The sequence below is a fragment of the Entelurus aequoreus genome, linkage group LG03 (assembly GCF_033978785.1).
Source record: "Entelurus aequoreus isolate RoL-2023_Sb linkage group LG03, RoL_Eaeq_v1.1, whole genome shotgun sequence".
In the NCBI taxonomy this organism is placed as follows: Eukaryota; Metazoa; Chordata; class Actinopteri; order Syngnathiformes; family Syngnathidae; genus Entelurus; species Entelurus aequoreus.
The window spans coordinates 38,000,106-38,018,090 of record NC_084733.1 but is presented as its reverse complement, the minus strand read 5'-3'; the positions used below and the strand labels follow the sequence as shown (position 1 = coordinate 38,018,090).

General features: G+C 38.5%; 1 protein-coding gene across 7 annotated transcripts in view; it reads left to right on the top strand.

Moving 5' to 3' along the window:
- Positions 1-17,985, top strand: part of LOC133646430 (disheveled-associated activator of morphogenesis 2-like) — a 178,961-nt gene that overhangs the window by 75,946 nt on the left and 85,030 nt on the right. For 6 of the 7 annotated variants that reach the window (XM_062041772.1, XM_062041765.1, XM_062041770.1 and 3 more), the window contains 2 exons: positions 6,020-6,304; positions 14,155-14,244. In XM_062041772.1, the coding sequence (XP_061897756.1) occupies positions 6,137-6,304; positions 14,155-14,244 (258 nt within the window). In that variant the 5' untranslated portion in view covers positions 6,020-6,136. Of the gene's footprint in view, positions 1-5,660; positions 5,809-6,019; positions 6,305-14,154; positions 14,245-17,985 lie in introns of those variants that run through there. The other variant, XM_062041768.1, reaches the window with a different exon arrangement.

The following is a 17,985-nucleotide window of genomic DNA, read 5'->3' as shown; positions in this document are numbered from 1 at the left end:
TTTATGTAAAATTATTACAGCCCTGAAAGTTCAATAATAAGGTTGCTTTAATCAAATTAAAAATGTCTAAGACTACTACCTACACTTTTCAAAAATACGAAATGGTTCGTTCCACTTGGATCGTGGCAAAACTAGCATCAAACACTTTACTCAACGCAAACGTCATAAGGTCATCAAACTTCACCTTTTAAGCATTCACACACCGCATCAACATTTTGGAACAAGGATGAGGTGATGGAAGAAAGGTAAAAATTTAAAAAAATCTATTTGTGGCGGCATTGAAGAACGTTACGTACAAGTTTCACTTTCGCATCTCATTGCCCATAACTGTGATGCATTCAAAGACCTTAGTGTTAGAAACAGAGGCGTCAGAAGTTTTTAAAGATGGGGGGACTTAATTCCCACAAAATCCACTAATAATAATATAATAACGCAGTGGTCCACAACCACCGGGCCGCGGCCCGGTACCGGTCAGTGGATCGATTAGTATCGAGCCGCACAAGAAATAAATTTGAAAAAATAAAAAATAAAAATTAAAAAAAAAATTTTTTTTTAAAAATTAAATCAACATAAAAAACACAAGATACACTTACAATTAGTGCACCAACCCAAAAAACCTCCATCCCCCATTTACACTAATTCACAGTCATTCGCACAAAAGGGTTGTTTCTTTCTGTTATTAATATTTCTGGTTCCTACATTATGTATCAATATAGATCAATACAGTCTGCAAGGATACAGTCTGTAAGCACAAAAGATTGTATTTTTTTTATGACAAAAAAAAAATGACCATGATTCAACCCAATTCCCCCCCACCCCCACTCCCCCCCCGGTTGACCGGTCCGCAGTTACAAAAAGGTTGGGGACCACTGTAATAACGGACCAGTAATACTATCATAATAATAATGATGTATTATTATGATTCAAATAATCTTTTTATGACAATCCTATGTAAATGAGCTCATCTATAATTTACGCTCCGACAACATGGCAGATTTGTAATCATATTTTAGTGAATAATGACTGGTTATATGATTATTTGAATTTATATTCTGGCCACTTTATATTGAATTTGTAAGCAATTTTTTTTTTTTTTATAAAAAATTTACTAAATTATTTAGATATATTTTTGATTTGTTATTCCCATTTAATAAAAGTCTAAAACGTAATTTTAGTTTTTACATGTGTGTTAAAAAGCTGTCTTCAACCAAATCCATGCAATAATGTGTTGTTTAGTGCGTGTAAACTTACCAAGTATGTGTATTGAGGGGGGCAACGTTGAGTTGGAGGGCCTTTTAGTAGTCTTGTGTATGGGGGGCCAAAATTTGGTGCTACGCCCCTGATACTGAACTATCAATTTCAATTAAGTTTTAGAACTTTATTTTTGTTTATTAAAATTTTTATTGTTTTTATTCACCGCCATGACTTGGAGGTACCATCCAGCCAATCTACATTAAAAACTCTGCTATTGAAAGTTCACCACAGTTTGACATATAGTGTCTTAATTTCTCCACTTGTTTGTTTTGGCTTGGGTCCATTGAGAAGCTGTGCCAGACTCTTGTGTACTCAAACAGCACTATCAAATTTATTGTTCTGTAATTGAATTAATTTAAATTGAACTCCATTAAGTTCAATCTATCCCCGGAAATTGTCAATGGTAAACCCCCACAGGTACACAAACAAACTTATTTGTTGTTGTTGTTTTCTTAATTTTTGTGGTCATGCTTCCCTTGAAAGACATACTTTAGTTATTACATTGTTAATTAAACTGATATGTGCAAATGATTGATATTGTTAGTAAATGTTATGCTGTGATCTGGGGAATTGAAGAACATAACACTTTTTGCCACAATCCCACATGTACTAATTGTACCAAATGCACATTTAATGGAGAACTGCACTTTTTATGGAATGTTGCCTATCATTCACAATCATTGTGAGAGACAAGAAGACAATTTTTTTATTTTTTTCCCCGCATTCTCAAAATCAGCTCGTTTTAGCTGGCTAGCAATGCAGCTAAGGGATCAATCAATTCTACCACTTTAAAAATGAATTCAAAAAACTGTCAACAATACTTCATTTACGTTCCGTAACCTGTATAATAACCAAGCTGTAGCGACATTCCTATTGTAAGAGCAAATACGGAGAAAAATGTTTTCTATCGTACTAACACATCGGCAGGCTTCGGTATTAGCCGTAAGCTAGCTACGGCGATAGATAAGCTAGCGTTTACATCACCAGCTGAATCGCGTTTGAGTTTGTGCTGCACAACACAATGTAGTAGGACACCAATCTGTACTGACTGAAAAACATGAACAATCATATTACTGTATCTGTAAAGTACTAGCTCACATTTCATGTTTTGTTTTTACACAGCTGAGCTAGCCAGACAGTTTATGTATTGTAGTTGTAATAACACGCATGAATTGATTAACGTGGACCCCGACTTAAACAAGTTGAAAGACTTATTCGGGTGTTACCATTTAGTTGTACGGAATATGAACTGTACTGTGTAATCTACTAATACAAGTTTCAATCAATCAATCAATGATGTGCTGCGTGTATCAATGGTATGTATGTTCAAGTTCAAGTGACTTTATTTGTACTCAAAGGTAGATTTGTTTTGCAGTGCTAAATATAGGAGAATAGCATATGCATATATATTAAAATAAACAAAGGTATTAACACAGAACAGATCACAACATGACAAAGTACTCAACATTAGGGATGATGTTTGATAAGAAATTATCGAGTTCGAGCCCATTATCGAATCCTCTTATCAAACCGGTTCCTTATCGATTCTCTTATCGAATCCAGATAGGTTGTTGTATATGGAAAAAAACACACAATATTTCGTTTAACAAAAGCTCACTTTTATTGTATAAGAAAAAATAAAATAAACAAATAAATATTGACTGTTGTTACCCCCCTAAAAAAATATATATATATATATATATATATATATATATATATATATATATATATATATATATATATATATATATATATATATATATATATATATATATATATATTGACTGTTGTTACCCAAAGTATATTAAGTGGGATTTTTCAGAAAAACAAATATATACAGTAACACAAAAACAACCTGTCTCTGTGATCACTATAGGTGTAAAAATAATAATATAGTGTTGAATAAAATCAGTCCCTTGGGCACAAAACTGAAAATAATACAGCTCTCCAAAAAGTGCACTTCTGCTGCTTTTGGAACATACCAACTACACACACTATGACACTAAGAACGCTACAGTCATCAATCAACAATTCTTCTTCCAAAAAATTAGCATATCTGCTTTTTCAGGATCAAGTCTGACCCGCTCTTCGCTAATCGTGTCGCCAATGGTGGAAAAAACACGTTCACTTGGCGTAGAACTAGCTTGGACACACAGATAGGTTTGACGACATCCTCCTCCATAAACACCTTTAACTTGTTAACAATATTAACTATATGTATTAAACATGCTTGTATTATCATTAAACACCTTTAATTTATTAACAATATTAACTATATGTGTTAAACATGCTTGCATTATCATTAAACACCTTTAACTTGTTAACAAAAACATATCTTTCATAAATAAGTAAATATAAATTATATACGGTATATGAATGAGGTAGATCCCCACGACTTGATCAATTGAAAAGTAGCTCGCCTGCAAAAATAGTGGGCACCCCTGTGTTACACTGTAAGTGTGTTCATGTACGAAATAATCCAAAGAAAGAAAGAAAGCAACAACCTGTCTCTGTGATCACTATAAGTGTAAAAATAATAATATAGTGTTGAATAAAATCAGTCCCTTGTGTCCTGAAAAACAATTTTCCTTTTCTGTGTGCTGGACTTTACTGACTTAGTGACTCATGGCTTGTTATTGAGGTAGATTTGAACCCTTTTACTATAAATAATCATATCTATACAAAAGGCAGAATAAGAGCAAATTACATCAGTAAGTTCATCCAAGTCATTAGACGACTGCTTGAACACACCCCAGTCAGTGCATTCAAAAGCATTCCTGCAGGGAGAGCACAGATTCTTCTGACCACACTTTCACCTCCGGGGTTTGTACTTTTTACCATTTTAAAAGAGTCTTGTAGATGGGCAGAAGGTGCACACACTGCTGATCCCAAAGGGGAAAGGGGTCTATTACCAAGTCTTCCGTGATTAGAACACACACGCGTGTTTGAATCTGGAAGTAGGAACACACATTTGTTGCCATAAGTCAGACGTGCGCTGCTATGGAAACAGAAATCAATGCGCAGACGAAAATCAGTCCCGGAAAGGATTAAAATGATCAAAATGTGGTTAATATTAAACATATTACATATTGTTATGAACATGTCTGTTACTACATTATATATAGACTTGCAGTGTGTATACAAAGCGTTGCTGGAGGGTTTAGAAGTTGTTTCAGAGGGCTTTGAAGGCTACAACGGTGACTCTGTTGCGTCTTCCAAGCGTTTTTTCATCTTTAATAATCAAAAAAAAAAAAAGACGTCTGTGTTCTTGTCTCTCATAATGATGGTGAATGATAGGCAACATTTTAAAAAAGAACAGTTCCCTATTAAAGTGCTCTGCATTGACAAATTGAAAATGGTCATCAAAATTGATGATCCTCGAAAATAATAGTAAATTATGGTGTTAAATGAAGCATCTCATTGTTGTAAGGTACACATAAAACGGACTTTGTGGCCTTCACAAGGCAGATGCAAGGAAGCAGGAAAATGAGCTGTGTCAAAAGGCCAAATTTCAAGTATGTTTTTTTTTTCACCCCTTTAAGCTCGCGTTGAGGGCCTAGCACATTCATACATAATTTACCATCCAGCTATTTTTAGACTTGGAAATGAGAGCGCCTCTGAATGTGAGAGACAGCGAGTGATGGCTTTGGGAATCGTGCTTATTCAACTTGAAGTAGATAGTGGTTTCTTGGTGGAAATCAAAGTTCCTAATCACATGACAGATGAAAGTAAAACTTGAGCAATTACTTAAAAATTACTGTAGTCGCACAAACATTAGTAACTGCATCAAGTGTGTGATATATTTGTTTGTGTTCACCTTAAAATATTGCTCTTGTCATTACTTTCTAAAATATTGCTAGTCCTGTATTTAAATGGCTCATAAATTGAGTCTCTTAGTAAATTATATGTGCTAGATAAGACTTTTACCCACAACACGTTAGACGTCCATGCAGTCACAAATGCAGAAAAATGCTGGCAGTTATGAAATACTGTTGTTGTAATCCAAATGTTTCTGTGTGTGAAGTTTGAGGACACAACTTACTGTCAACGGTGCGTTATTCACACAGTAAAGACTACCCATATCCTTTTTGTAGCTTTGAGGAAATCCTTCAGTCTTGATGCATCCTATTCATTCTTTCACAAATGGTGTAGTATTGTCATTTACTACTGTACACACACACTGTGTCTGTGCTATTGAAAAGTGAAAGGGCACTGCTGGGGCAGTTCAATGTCTGTACAACAACTCACAGGCACACTTCAGAGGCATTATTGTACCTCACAGACAAGTGGCGTCTTTGTTGAGTTGAAAGTGTAACTGATGTCAAAGGGGGCGTATCATGGCCTGTCCCTGCTGTCTTTGTGTTCTATTGTTGCGTAGCTCTTTGCTCCTGTTCTTATGAAAACTGAAAGGAGTTAAAAAATATATATATTTTGAAGGCACAAGCATGAGATGGAAGCTGGCACTGTCTTGCACTTGCTTGCTTGACATGAATGAGCCAATAGAAAGTTTCTCCTTTCAATTTTGAGTTTATCTGTGGTTACAGGCTCTTACTGGTAAGGCTTTTTGGTCTTGATCAGTCATCTTCTTGCATTGCTTTCAAATATTTGTACTTTTACCTCTAAGATGATAGTTTTCAGTCAAGTTCAGTTTGGTTTGAACTATAATACTGTATGTTTTTTGAGCTTTTACCAATATATTTTATGCCAATGCAAAGGTAAGCTTTAATAACCCAACTTGAATTGTTTGTCTTTTCTTCTCTTCCAGATCATGCCTCCCAGATAGCAACCTTCTTCTCTCCACTCCCCCTCCCTGCCCCTGGATCCTTACCTAAATATTCCGGATCCAAATCCACCACTGCCACCCCTTGTTACCGCAGCCGCCATGCCACCCAGGAAGAGGACAAGGCCGGGCTTGGGGTTCTTGTGTTGCTTCGGCAGCAGTGAGCCCCCAGAGATCAACCTGAAGGACAGCGTGCCCTTGCAGCTGCTGGAGTTCAGCGCTCCCATGCCACCTGCCGAGGAGTTGCATGCTCGCTTCTCAGAGCTAGTGGTAGGTGCCGCCCATCTCCACATGTTTATTACTTGCTGACATCACTCAATTGTTTTGTTGTGGATGAATAATAATTACACAAGTTGAACTATCCAGTTAGTTAACAAGTGAGCTACAACCCTGGATTTTATTTTTGTGTAATGGTAAGCAGCATGCGTCTCAGGTAGTTGTATGTTGATGTATGGATAAAGCCAAATTGCATTACCCAATTGAACAAATCCAGAGACTCAGCCTTTATTTACATAAAACCCACCCATGTAAACATCCCACCCTATGTTCATTTTGAGTACATAAATGTGTTCACACTGACAAGAAGTATGGCAAAATGGAGTGTGCCGTCAGTACCCGGTTGCACTCAACATTTGGGTTGCACAATTTAAAAAAAAACATAATTGTGATTTTTTTTTATTTTTTAAATCCAAAATTGCAATTGCAATTCGATTTGCAAGGAGTGATGCAAGACATGTTACTTTTAGACTGTCAATCAACATTCTTGTCTCAAGTTGCCGCACAATAAAAAAATATGCAATAATTTACTTTCAAAAATATTTGTTTTTTTGCAGACAGCCACAGACCTTTTATCTACAGTACATCATGCTCTTGAACTGAATACAATTTACCAATAAAAACTATACAGCGTTACAATGGCATCCAATCATAACATATAATATAATAAAGATACAAGTAAGCATTTGAAAGGATATATTTTTTCTCATTATTGTAGGATTGTTAACCTGTAATTGTAAAGTAAATAACTTTGTTATCCTAAATAAACAAAAAAATAATAAAATGGACTCATCTGTGTAAGCAACATGTATTAATTGTTGAACTCAAGCCTACGTCAAGTTGTCTTTTTTTTTTTTTACACTCATTGGATCTAATAAGTATGCCATTTGTATGCAGTATACTTAAGGAATAGTTTGATTTGAAACACACATCTTACTTAGTTTTTCTGCAACCTGTTTTTTGGGGGGGCTTTGTCTGCTTACGTAGAAGGCTGTTGCTGAGATGTGCTTCCTACCTCTCATATGGAAGCATATTCCAAGATCATGAACACTTGACAACCTGCTGCTTATTTTAGAGTAAATTGTTTATCTTTAGCTCCTGTTGATGAGCCTCAGTTGCTTGGGATGAACAAAAACAGTGAGATCTGTTTCCAGATTTTAAAACCTCTTGCAATGTTTTGACCCTTGACAAAAAGGATTTGGCTTTCTCTCATCTCATTGGACCCAGTCCCCTCCGAATGTTGTGAATAGCTTATTCTTGAGATGGTTGGATGGGTACTTTGTTTTTCGCAAGCTCAGATGTTCAGTGTTTGGGGTCATGTCTCTATTTTGCTGTTGAGAAGCATGACAGAATTTGATGAAGCAGTTAAAGTTAAGATTTTGTGCAAGCGAGACCTGCGAGGGAAGAAAAATTATAAGTTCCAGTTAGAGGATCATTCACACTGTGACAGTTAGATTCATGTTTGTTTTCACTGAATGACCATTACACAAAAGGCTTCTACCTGACATTGGCAGTCCGCCAATCTCCATCTGTTTTACTGATTCAGCTCCCACCAACATGCTGACATATTTGACCACTTGTCCACCAATCTGTACAGCCAGAATATAGATTGACTGGTCACGCGGCCTTGACAATGTTTGTTTCACAAGAAGCATGATTTGAAACCTGGGGAGAAATACAGACATATAGTGAATAGCAGAGAGTTTCCTTGGCAACGCAGGAAGGGGAAGCCCCTCTTAAGGAGGTGAATAAGACTGAATGGATTCTCTGGAGTGGGGGCGACAGATCTGGGCCAACTGTAGGAGTAAACTATTTCTACGCCTCCATAATGGGATCCTCCATTGGGCCTAGACGGCACAGTGCATGCTTATCTCATACTGATAGCAGTGCAAGAAATGGCTAGAACTGCCCTGTCAAAATAATATGAGGCGCAGCAATGCATTGTTCTGTTTAACAGTGGTTAACTTATTTTAACTCTTATGCGACATGTAAAAATTGAGATATGTCATGTTGCAGCACTCCTTTGTCATTTTTAAGGTTTAGTGTTTTTAGGGATGTGCCGATCAATCGACTACCAACCGGTATCGGCTGATTTTCGGAAAAAGTATGTGATCACCATTGCTGATTAATGCCTTTTTTAATGCCGATCATATATGCAGATGGTTGACACGTATGTATATTTAGTCCCCAACTGAAAAGCGACTAGGAGCTAATTATGTGTTTCCATAAACAGTGTGCAGTTGCTCCTCTAAAATAAAAGTAATCACCTGCATTACTGCAAATACACTTAAATATGCAATTTCTTAGTATCTTAAGTACCATTATCACTGCAGGATGAAGTTAAACATGTTCCACACCGAGAGCAAGTCAGGAGCAGGCATACTAATACCTAACCTAACCGCAAAGCTAGCTTTTAGCAACACCAATGAATAAGTGCTTAGTAAACTTTAACAAGTGTTCCAGCAGAAAGTAACCAGCTATTAGGAGGAAATTACCCAGTGCATTAATAAGAGTCTAGAGAGAACATCATTTAACATTAACTGTTGGTGTGGCATTACTGTTACAGCCAGTACAAGACATGTAAGATACAAGAGTGAATAACATTGGATTGTGTACTTTCTTGCTATGAAGACAGAAGCAAGACTAGTTTTATATGCGTCATTTACAGATTGCTCTGCCTGACCTATGATTTACAATATCCCTAAAAGCAAGACTCCACATTTCACCTTCTTGCAATTAATCATTATGGAGTGCAGTGCAAATAATTACGAACCAGATCTACCAATGAGATTGTGACTTTCAGTTGTTGCTTTCTGTTTTTCCCTCGTCTTTCTCCTTAGTCGGTTTCTTTTTCCTAAGTGGTCGCCTCGGTCTTTCCTTCCTTATCTCGTAAGTTTTGAGGGTTTTCGGGACCAACGTTCTGGGCATTAGCCCAGCTTTCTGGTGTCACACAATGTGTCTTTCTGGGCAATAGTCCACTGTATTTGGCTTCTAGTCAGTGATTTAAAAAAAATTATACTTAGCCATAACTTGTATTTCAGGAGGTGTTTTAAAAAAACAAAAACATTTAGCCTTTTAGAATGCTTCTAGTAGTGTGACTTTTAGTGGGAAAGGAATAAAAAAAGGTGTTGCATAACAAGTGAAAATGGAAATGTTCTCCACCCGCTGAGCCTCAGGGAGCCAGCTTCCTCAACAGTGCACACCCTGGGATGCACCCTATTTCCTTTTGCCTTTCCTCCATCATGCCTTTACAGTTGTATGTCTCACTTTTCAGTCCTAAAGCTCTCACTTGTAATTTTAAGTTACTATTTTTGAAACAATATTATGAAAGTGGTTGAGCCCTGTTTAGACTTTTTGCAGAGAAAGTAGGCGAGAAACAGCCAGCTGAGAGATAGGACATTTTAAGCCAAAATAAGTTTGACCAAAATAAGTTGATCTTTAAACATTAGTAATGCATTGGTTGTTCAGACATCAGAGCCTTTCCCTTGAGCAAACACATTTTCACATGTATTCTTAAAGCACCGTGTCACATTCAGATAGACTGTGCTTCACCTCCTTTTTAGTTTTGCATTACATAAAGACTGATTGTCTTTTGAGTAATTAACAGCAGCTAAGCTTCCTCTGCGTTCCCTTGGGGCCTTGTATGACCTCTTAAAATATTAACTATTGCCACGTCTTTCATCTGGCTTCCTGTCTTGCTCAGAATGGCTACAGGACATACACCCTTATAACCCAAAACTTTATTCACCACCCAGACCACACCTTCCTTACCGTACCACTTAATGAACACACTCACTCCAGGCAGGATGTCATTCTTGGACCACACGCATTTGCTATTGAGTTCGAGCTGACACTTTCTGTCACAGAGACACACCCACTTATTCATGTCATTCACATCCACTTGTTCCACACATAATCTGTTTCCTCACTTCCACCTTTTGTGCATCTACTATTTCCCGTGAACACCATCCATCATCCTCTATTTGGGCCATCAGTCTAATTTACCCTCTTTATGAGGATACATGATATCAGTTAATGTTATTTTGGTTTTACTTGGATTTTTGCTCTGCCCACTTTCCATATATTATGTTGTATATATTGTCATTTGTTTGACCATATGCAATAATGAGCCAAGACACATCTTCATTGTGATAATCGCTTACTGTGTGTTTTACATGATGACCACTTTGGGACGATTGTTTTATATTCACTTCTTAAAAAAGCAGCAACATATACATAATGACATAAAAGTACGCTTACATATTTCTCAGACAGAAATCACTATTTGCGCTTTAAACTTTGCCTCACCTATTTTTTTCCTACAATAGTCATTATTCTGCAGCACATTTGAGAAGCCCACATGCCTTGGGAGATAGGAAATTTAACAATAAGGCCTTTCCGTTATTCTGTTGCTCCTATGACCACTGTGACAAACGTTTTTTTAATTTGTAACATTACTTCCCTGTTCTGATAAAAATATAAAAGAGGGGTCAGTAGCTTAAAGGCCTACTGAAACCCACTACTACCGACCACACAGTCTGATAGTTAATATATCAATGATGAAATCTTAACATTGCAACACATGCCAATACGGCCGGGTTAACTTATAAAGTGCAATTTTAAATTTCCCGGGAAACTTCCGCTTGAAAACGTCTATGTATGATGACGTATGCGCGTGACGTCACGACGGCAACGGAAGTATTCGGACCCAATGTGTCACCATACAAACTGCTCTGTTTTCATCGAAAATGCTATGTGCATGTCACGTACGTAACTTTGGGGAAATATATGTTTCTTGCCGACTCTGATGGCGGCCAGGGTGTCGTCAAAAGCTACAACGCCCGCCGCCGCTCCGTAGCTAAGTTAGCTTCAATTGTTAAGCTTCGCCAAGCTGGAAATTATTAACCGTGTATTTACATGTTCATAGTTTAATAGTATTGTTGATCTTCTGTCTATCCTTCCAGTCAGGGTTTTTTAAAATTTTGTTTCTATCTGCATTTGAGCCTGATGCTATCACGTTGGGGCGGTATAGCTCGGTTGGTAAGGTGGCCGTGCCAGCAACTTGAGGGTTCCAGGTTCGATCCCTGCTTCCGCCATCCTAGTCACTGCCGTTGTGTCCTTGGGCAAGACACTTTACCCACATGCTCCCAGTGTCACCCACATTGGTTTAAATGTAATTTAGATATTGGGTTTCACTATGTAAAGCGCTTTGAGTCACTAGAGAAAAGCGCTATATAAATATAATTCACTTCACTTCACTTCACGTTAGCTCCGTAGCTAAAGTGCTTCGTCGATGTATTGTCGTGGAGATAAAAGTCACTGTGAATGTCCATTTCGCGTTCTCGACTCTCATTTTCAAGAGGATATAGTATCCGAGGTGGTTTAAAATACAAATCCGTGATCCACAATAGAAAAAGGAGAGAGTGTGGAATCCAATGAGCCAGCTTGTACCTAAGTTACGGTCAGAGCGAAAAAAGATACATCCTGCACTACACTCTAGTCCTTCACTCTCACGTTGCTCATCCACAAATCTTTCATCCTTGCTCAAAGTAATGGGGTAATCGTCGCTTTCTCGGTCCGAATCTCTCTCGCTCCCTTGTAAACAACGGGGAATTGTGAGGAATCCTTCCTCCTGTGACGTCACGCTACTTCCGGTATAGGCAAGGCTTTTTTTAATCAGCGACCAAAAGTTACGAACTTTATCGTCGTTGTTCTATACTAAATCCTTTCAGCAAAAATATGGCAATATCGCGAAATGATCAAGTATGACAAATAGAATGGATCTGCTATTCCCGTTTAAATAAAAAAAATTCATTTCAGTAGGCCTCTAAGGTTTGTATTTTCTCCTTTTGAGCAGCAGGTGTAACAATATTAGCTTTGGTTTATATAAATTCCCTACTGCAGTCGTTGGTGGAGGTGGATGGGAGCACGTTTACAGAAGGTTCTGCACAGCCAAAATGGAAAGTCATTTGGGTTTTTGGGAGGGAATTTTGAGTGTGAGAGAACTGTGTGTTTTGGGGTGTCACTTCGAGTCATGAGGAACAGCCACGTGATGCAAATCTGCCATTGGAACATGTTTTGAACTGGAAGGGAGTTTGAGGTAGGAGAAAAAGACGGCCTGTTGCATAATGGGAAAAAAGTCCTCTGGCTGGTGTAGCACAAAAATCCTGCAGCCACCCAATTTCCACATTAACTATGGTATGACGTCTCTTGTTCAGAAGCAGACCAACACAATTTGTGCGGATGTTCATTGGTGACGGTATTCTGAAATGGTAAAATGTCAAAGTTTTAAATGTGATGTTCTGACATTGCATGAAATGTAACATTCCATATCCATATTCCATTCAAAGGATGCGTAAGCCCTTGCAACTTGCCCTTTTGCTCCCCCCTTGTTTGTCTCTTCTTGCTACTCCGCAATTTAAACCACTGATATCATTTTAAGTCTTATGTAAAACCCTTATGTAAACATAAATATCCCCTAAACTGTAGAACCCAGCATTCCTCAGATACCGAAATCTTGTTTTTCATGGCTGACGTATATACCCTGTTCTACTGTACCGTACAGTACCTTAAATTGAGAGGCCTAAGGCATAATGTCCGGCAAAGAGAAGTAGCTGATAGCTGAGAGATCAACTGTTGGGCTCTGCTCCCATCTGGTTCAAATCCAAGGGTATCATTCTCATGGATTTCCCTCAGAAGCTCCAAGTATCAGTTCTTTGAAATAGCAGCAGCTTGGACAGCAGGGCTTTGACCCGGTGAAGAGAGGACCGGCCTTAGACAAGCTGACTTCTCAGACTTTATATGTAATCCGCAGGATGTGGGGAGTAGATTGTGGTCTAAATTAAAATCTGTAAATAATAGCGGAAGAGCCTCTACTTTTACTTTTGGCTGACATAAAATGCAGCAGCCGCAACCACAACTAACTCCTATTATGGCGGGTAAAGACCTTATGGGACCAGCTTCGGTTTAGACTCCCATTTAGTCTGTAAAATTATGCTATTGAAATGAAAAAATAGCTGTGACCTTTTCTTAGCTCTTTTGTAGTTTCTGCCTCTATTACTTCATTTCAAGTTGACACCATTCCACTTGTTTCTTTATATCTCTGAGTATAAGCAGACTATAATGAGTTATTATATTGAAAGTACTATGGGTGAGATGATGTCACCCTTTTGATGCGTTTGGGCTCGCATTGTGCACTTCAGTCTGACCCGGTCCTTCTGAATGGATAAAACAAACCTTGTGAATTTACTGGGCTGGCTTTAAGGGGCCCACCACCCCTGGCACTGTTAGCCACCTTCAACCTGGGAGGCGGGGGGTTTGGAGTTTGCGGTACTTCTGGCTGACGTCATGGTACCAAAGCCATTAAGATGAGATTAGTTTTGAGCTTCAGCACAAAGCTCGAGTTCTAAAGCATTTCATCATATTCTCAGTTTTGTAGTCCACCAGTTTAGTTTCATTCATGGTGTTCCTTTTTGTCCATCGAGGCATTTCTTGTTCTGTGTTCTGTTCCAGATTTAGCCATCTATCCTCTTCCAAAACATTGCTTTTCCTCCATGGCAAACATAGCCTCATTTCCTGGGCTCATATGCATTTCAAAAGGGGGCATGAGGCTCCTTGTACCCAACAGAAGAATTGAGCAGGTTTGCAGCGTGAATATAAAATACTTACTAGCCTGATAACCCATAGCAATTACTAAAATACATAAAAGGTGGTTTTACCTTACCCGATGCGCATAATCGTTTCTCTTATTTCCATATGTGTTGCGCATAATTTCATACAATCCAGTATTTACTTTATATGGTATGTGCAATTGTATAACATTAATGCCTCTCCTGTTTTTGCAGGACGAACTGGATCTGACTGATAAGAACAGGGAGGCCATGTTCGCTCTGCCCGATGAAAAGAAATGGCAGATCTATTGCAGTAAAAAGAAGGTAAGTTCCGAGATTTCCTTTTTTTCAAGAAACTCTGGCTGTCCCTCTGTTGACCGTTCGCTTGCTCCCCCAGTGCCTTTCTCTGTCAGTGATGAATGTTATTGAAGGGCAGCTTTCACCACAGCCAATTTTAAATCCGCTCAGCCACACAGTCAGGCAAAAACCCAACTTCTCATTGGGATTTGGCTGAAACATCTTTGTTCTATAAACAACAATAACATGCTTTGTACTTCTTGTAATACTGTACATGTTAAACATTGGATACACAACCATTTTCTTAAAATCTTTCATGCGTTGCTGTAAAAATATCAACATACTATAAGAGCCATTAGAATATTCTGCTTCTCTCTCACCAAAACTTATTTCATTTGCTTATTACCCCTTCGCAAAACTCATTTTGTAGTCATATTGTCAGCAGTAAATGACATTGTGCTTGGAGAAATGGGATAATTCAGTGCCTCGTTTTTGCTCAATCACAAATTGAATAGATGGTAATAAATCCTCCCTTGTGGCTCACAGCTTTATCCATCTAAAGTTAGGCTTTGCTGGTCTGATGGGCTCTGACATCCTTTATGAAAATTAATAAACATGTGCTGGATGTGTTTGTGGGTGGGGGACTCTTAAGTAATGTAAATAACGGGAAGAACACCTTTGAGAGAGAGGAACATTTCGTACTTGGGCCTTGAGCTAAAATAGTTTGGGACACCCTACTTTCAAGGGATGTCAGGGCAAGAATGGAAGCTTGGGGGTGAAAATAATGTAAGCATGGTAGGAGATATTTGCCCTGTGCCATGCAATTCTTAAAACAAATACAACCTGTCCTTGTCTGTTTTCCAGGATGTTGCAGCCTGAAGCGCTTTATTTCATGGCAGTGTTATTTAGGTGTTTGTTGCGATAAATTTGAGGAAGAAGGTGCAATAAATGGTTACGACTTTCCTTCTGTAAAATGATATAGACGCAGGTTGAATAATAAATGATTAATCAACAACTATCAAACAAAACCACTATGAAATTTTCCTCTGAGCATCTAACCAACATGGCACACAAAACGATTAGCATTGTGACATTGTGAAATGTTGCGAAATAGGTTTCATGAAGCCACCACAAAGCACACCTGTATTATAAAAGGAAGATCATTATGACTAAATAAAACTCAATCTCATTCCCATCAGAAAAGAAAAAAGTGCCCAAAACAGCAATTTTAAGCATTATTAATGCTGAAAACATTATACTCTCAACAGACATACAGTACTATGACACTTCCTGTACAAAATATACTCTGTATCAAACATAACAAGGGTGTCATTGATCAATTTATTTTTAATTACAAAGCAAAAACAACAAGCTGCACTGTCCTACTTATTTGCAGCCGCCCTGCCGACACATACATACTGTGACTAGCCCTGCGGTGCACTCATATTTGGAAATCACGAAAGTCCTTACTTAAGTTCAAAGGGGAATGGAGCCTATGGGAGTCGCACAATTACGCCTACAAAGTCTTAAAAATACATCCAAACACCTCCATCAAGGTATTATATACACACTGTAAGTATATATGTAATGTACTAACGGGCACATTTATAATAACATTTATTTATTTACGTATTTTAATCATTTTAAGCATACGCGGTGCATACTTCCTGAATGTCCAGGGTGTACCCCGCCTTCCGCCCGATTGTAGCTGAGATAGGCCCCAGCGCCCCCCGCGACCCCGAAGGGAATAAGCGGTAGAAAATGGATGGATGGATGGATGGATGTTGAAAACTAAACACTGCTTGTCCATTGCTTTTTTGGGACTATCTGTTGAGCTAGTAAAACTAGAAAAATGCTGTAAAAAGTCTAATAAAAAAATCACATTAAAAACACACACAGTAGCACTGAGCACAATAACTGACGACAGGAGGGCTGTGCTGACTGAATGAGCATTGGAGATTGATCAGATGGCTGTGCTGCCAGGCACAAAATGGCTGTGCAGCAAGGCATGCAATGGGTGGATGAACTGTTTGTACACTGAGACAAAGTTTGTACAACAAGCATATTTTTATTCCATCTGTGGTTCCTAAATTAGGGTTCCTCTGTAGTGTGTAATCATACATTTAATTGGGTAGACCTTTTGACGTATGTATTTAAGTGCTTATCTGGGACTAATTTTATTAGGAAAAATGGCTGCAATTTGCCGAGATGTGAATGGAATTTGTAGTGATTAGACAAAGTTGCAAAATAAATTGCACGTAATTTGCTGGGAATGGATGAATTTGCATGAATTGTTTGGATTGCAATACCGCAAAATACTGTACGGTTGTCAGTTGTCCAAGTTTGACTAATGGTAAGCAAACACAGCACATTAATTAGTTATGTTCCGTTGTGCGGAATGACAAAAGCAGGTGTCATTGTGAGTACCAGGAGAATTCAGGTGAATGCAGGATGCCGCTTTTTCCTGTCCCTGAACAAAAGCGTGTCGGTTTTAATATTATTTCAAGGATTAAGTTAACGGCATGGGCAGCACGGTGGCAGAGGGGTTAGTGCGTCTGCCTCACAATACGAAGGTCCTGAATAGTCGTGAGTTCAATCCCGGCCTCGGGATCTTTCTGTGTGGAGTTTGCATGTCCTCCCCGTGACTGCGTGGGTTCCCTCCAGGTACTACGGCTTCCTCCCACCGACCAAGGACATGCACCTGGGGATAGGTTGATTGGCAACACTAAATTGGCCCTAGTGTGTGAATGTGAGTGTGAATGTTGTCTGTCTATCTGTGTTGGCCCTGCGATGAGGTGGCGACTTGTCCAGGGTGTACCCCGCCTTCCGCCCGATTGTAGCTGAGATAGGCTCCAGCGCCCCCCGCGACCCCGAAGGGAATAAGTTGTAGAAAATGGATGGATGGAAGTTAACGGCATATAGTTAATTTCCCAATTAACTTAAAAAGTCGCCAATACAGTCGTACTATATCATCAGTAATTAAATTGTTGTCTGAACTAACTACACAGATTTAGGTCTGAAGCACACAAAACCTGTTCATAATTGCAAAATTGTATTGAAGTCAATGCCAAACTTTGACTCATACTTACCATGAACCATTTTGACAAACTTCCCCCATCTTACCAACTTAAAAATAATTTTCTTTAAGGCTGAATGTGAAACAAAAAAAGCTGTGCCCTGGTCAGAAAATGGAGTGCCAAACATGGGTAGCCCATGTTGGAAAGCTGGAAGAAGAACTACACAAATACTTCTTTCATGGAAGATGTCATGGAGAATGAGTAGGAGGGGAAAAACAACTATATTGGATAATACCATGCTTGTCCGTGTGTGACTGTGCAGTCATGAGGCCATGTAAACTCTCTGCAAAGTCTCACAAATTTGAAATGCACACACCACAGTAATATCCTGTGTTCTGTAGAATTATAGCATGGCAGCGATTTGACAAGACAAATCGTGTTCCTCTGCCTGGCAACATTGACAGTCATTGAGGTTGAATAACACTTGGACAAGCTAACTTCATTCACTTGCAAAACAAACTAGTTAATGTAGTTAGCTGTAAAGGAATGCCACATCCATTTTGTGGCTGTCTACTGAAAACAATATGCTCTTGAGAGCTGGCCTAATAAAACAGTCTAGCCTATAAAGTTAGACTATGTGTTGTTTAAAAGTAACATAAAGTTGATTTTTCACATCGAGCCGAGAGGGTCGCAGGTTATAAAGCTTGCATTAATATATTAGCATGTCTCCCAAGACCGATATTAACAAGCT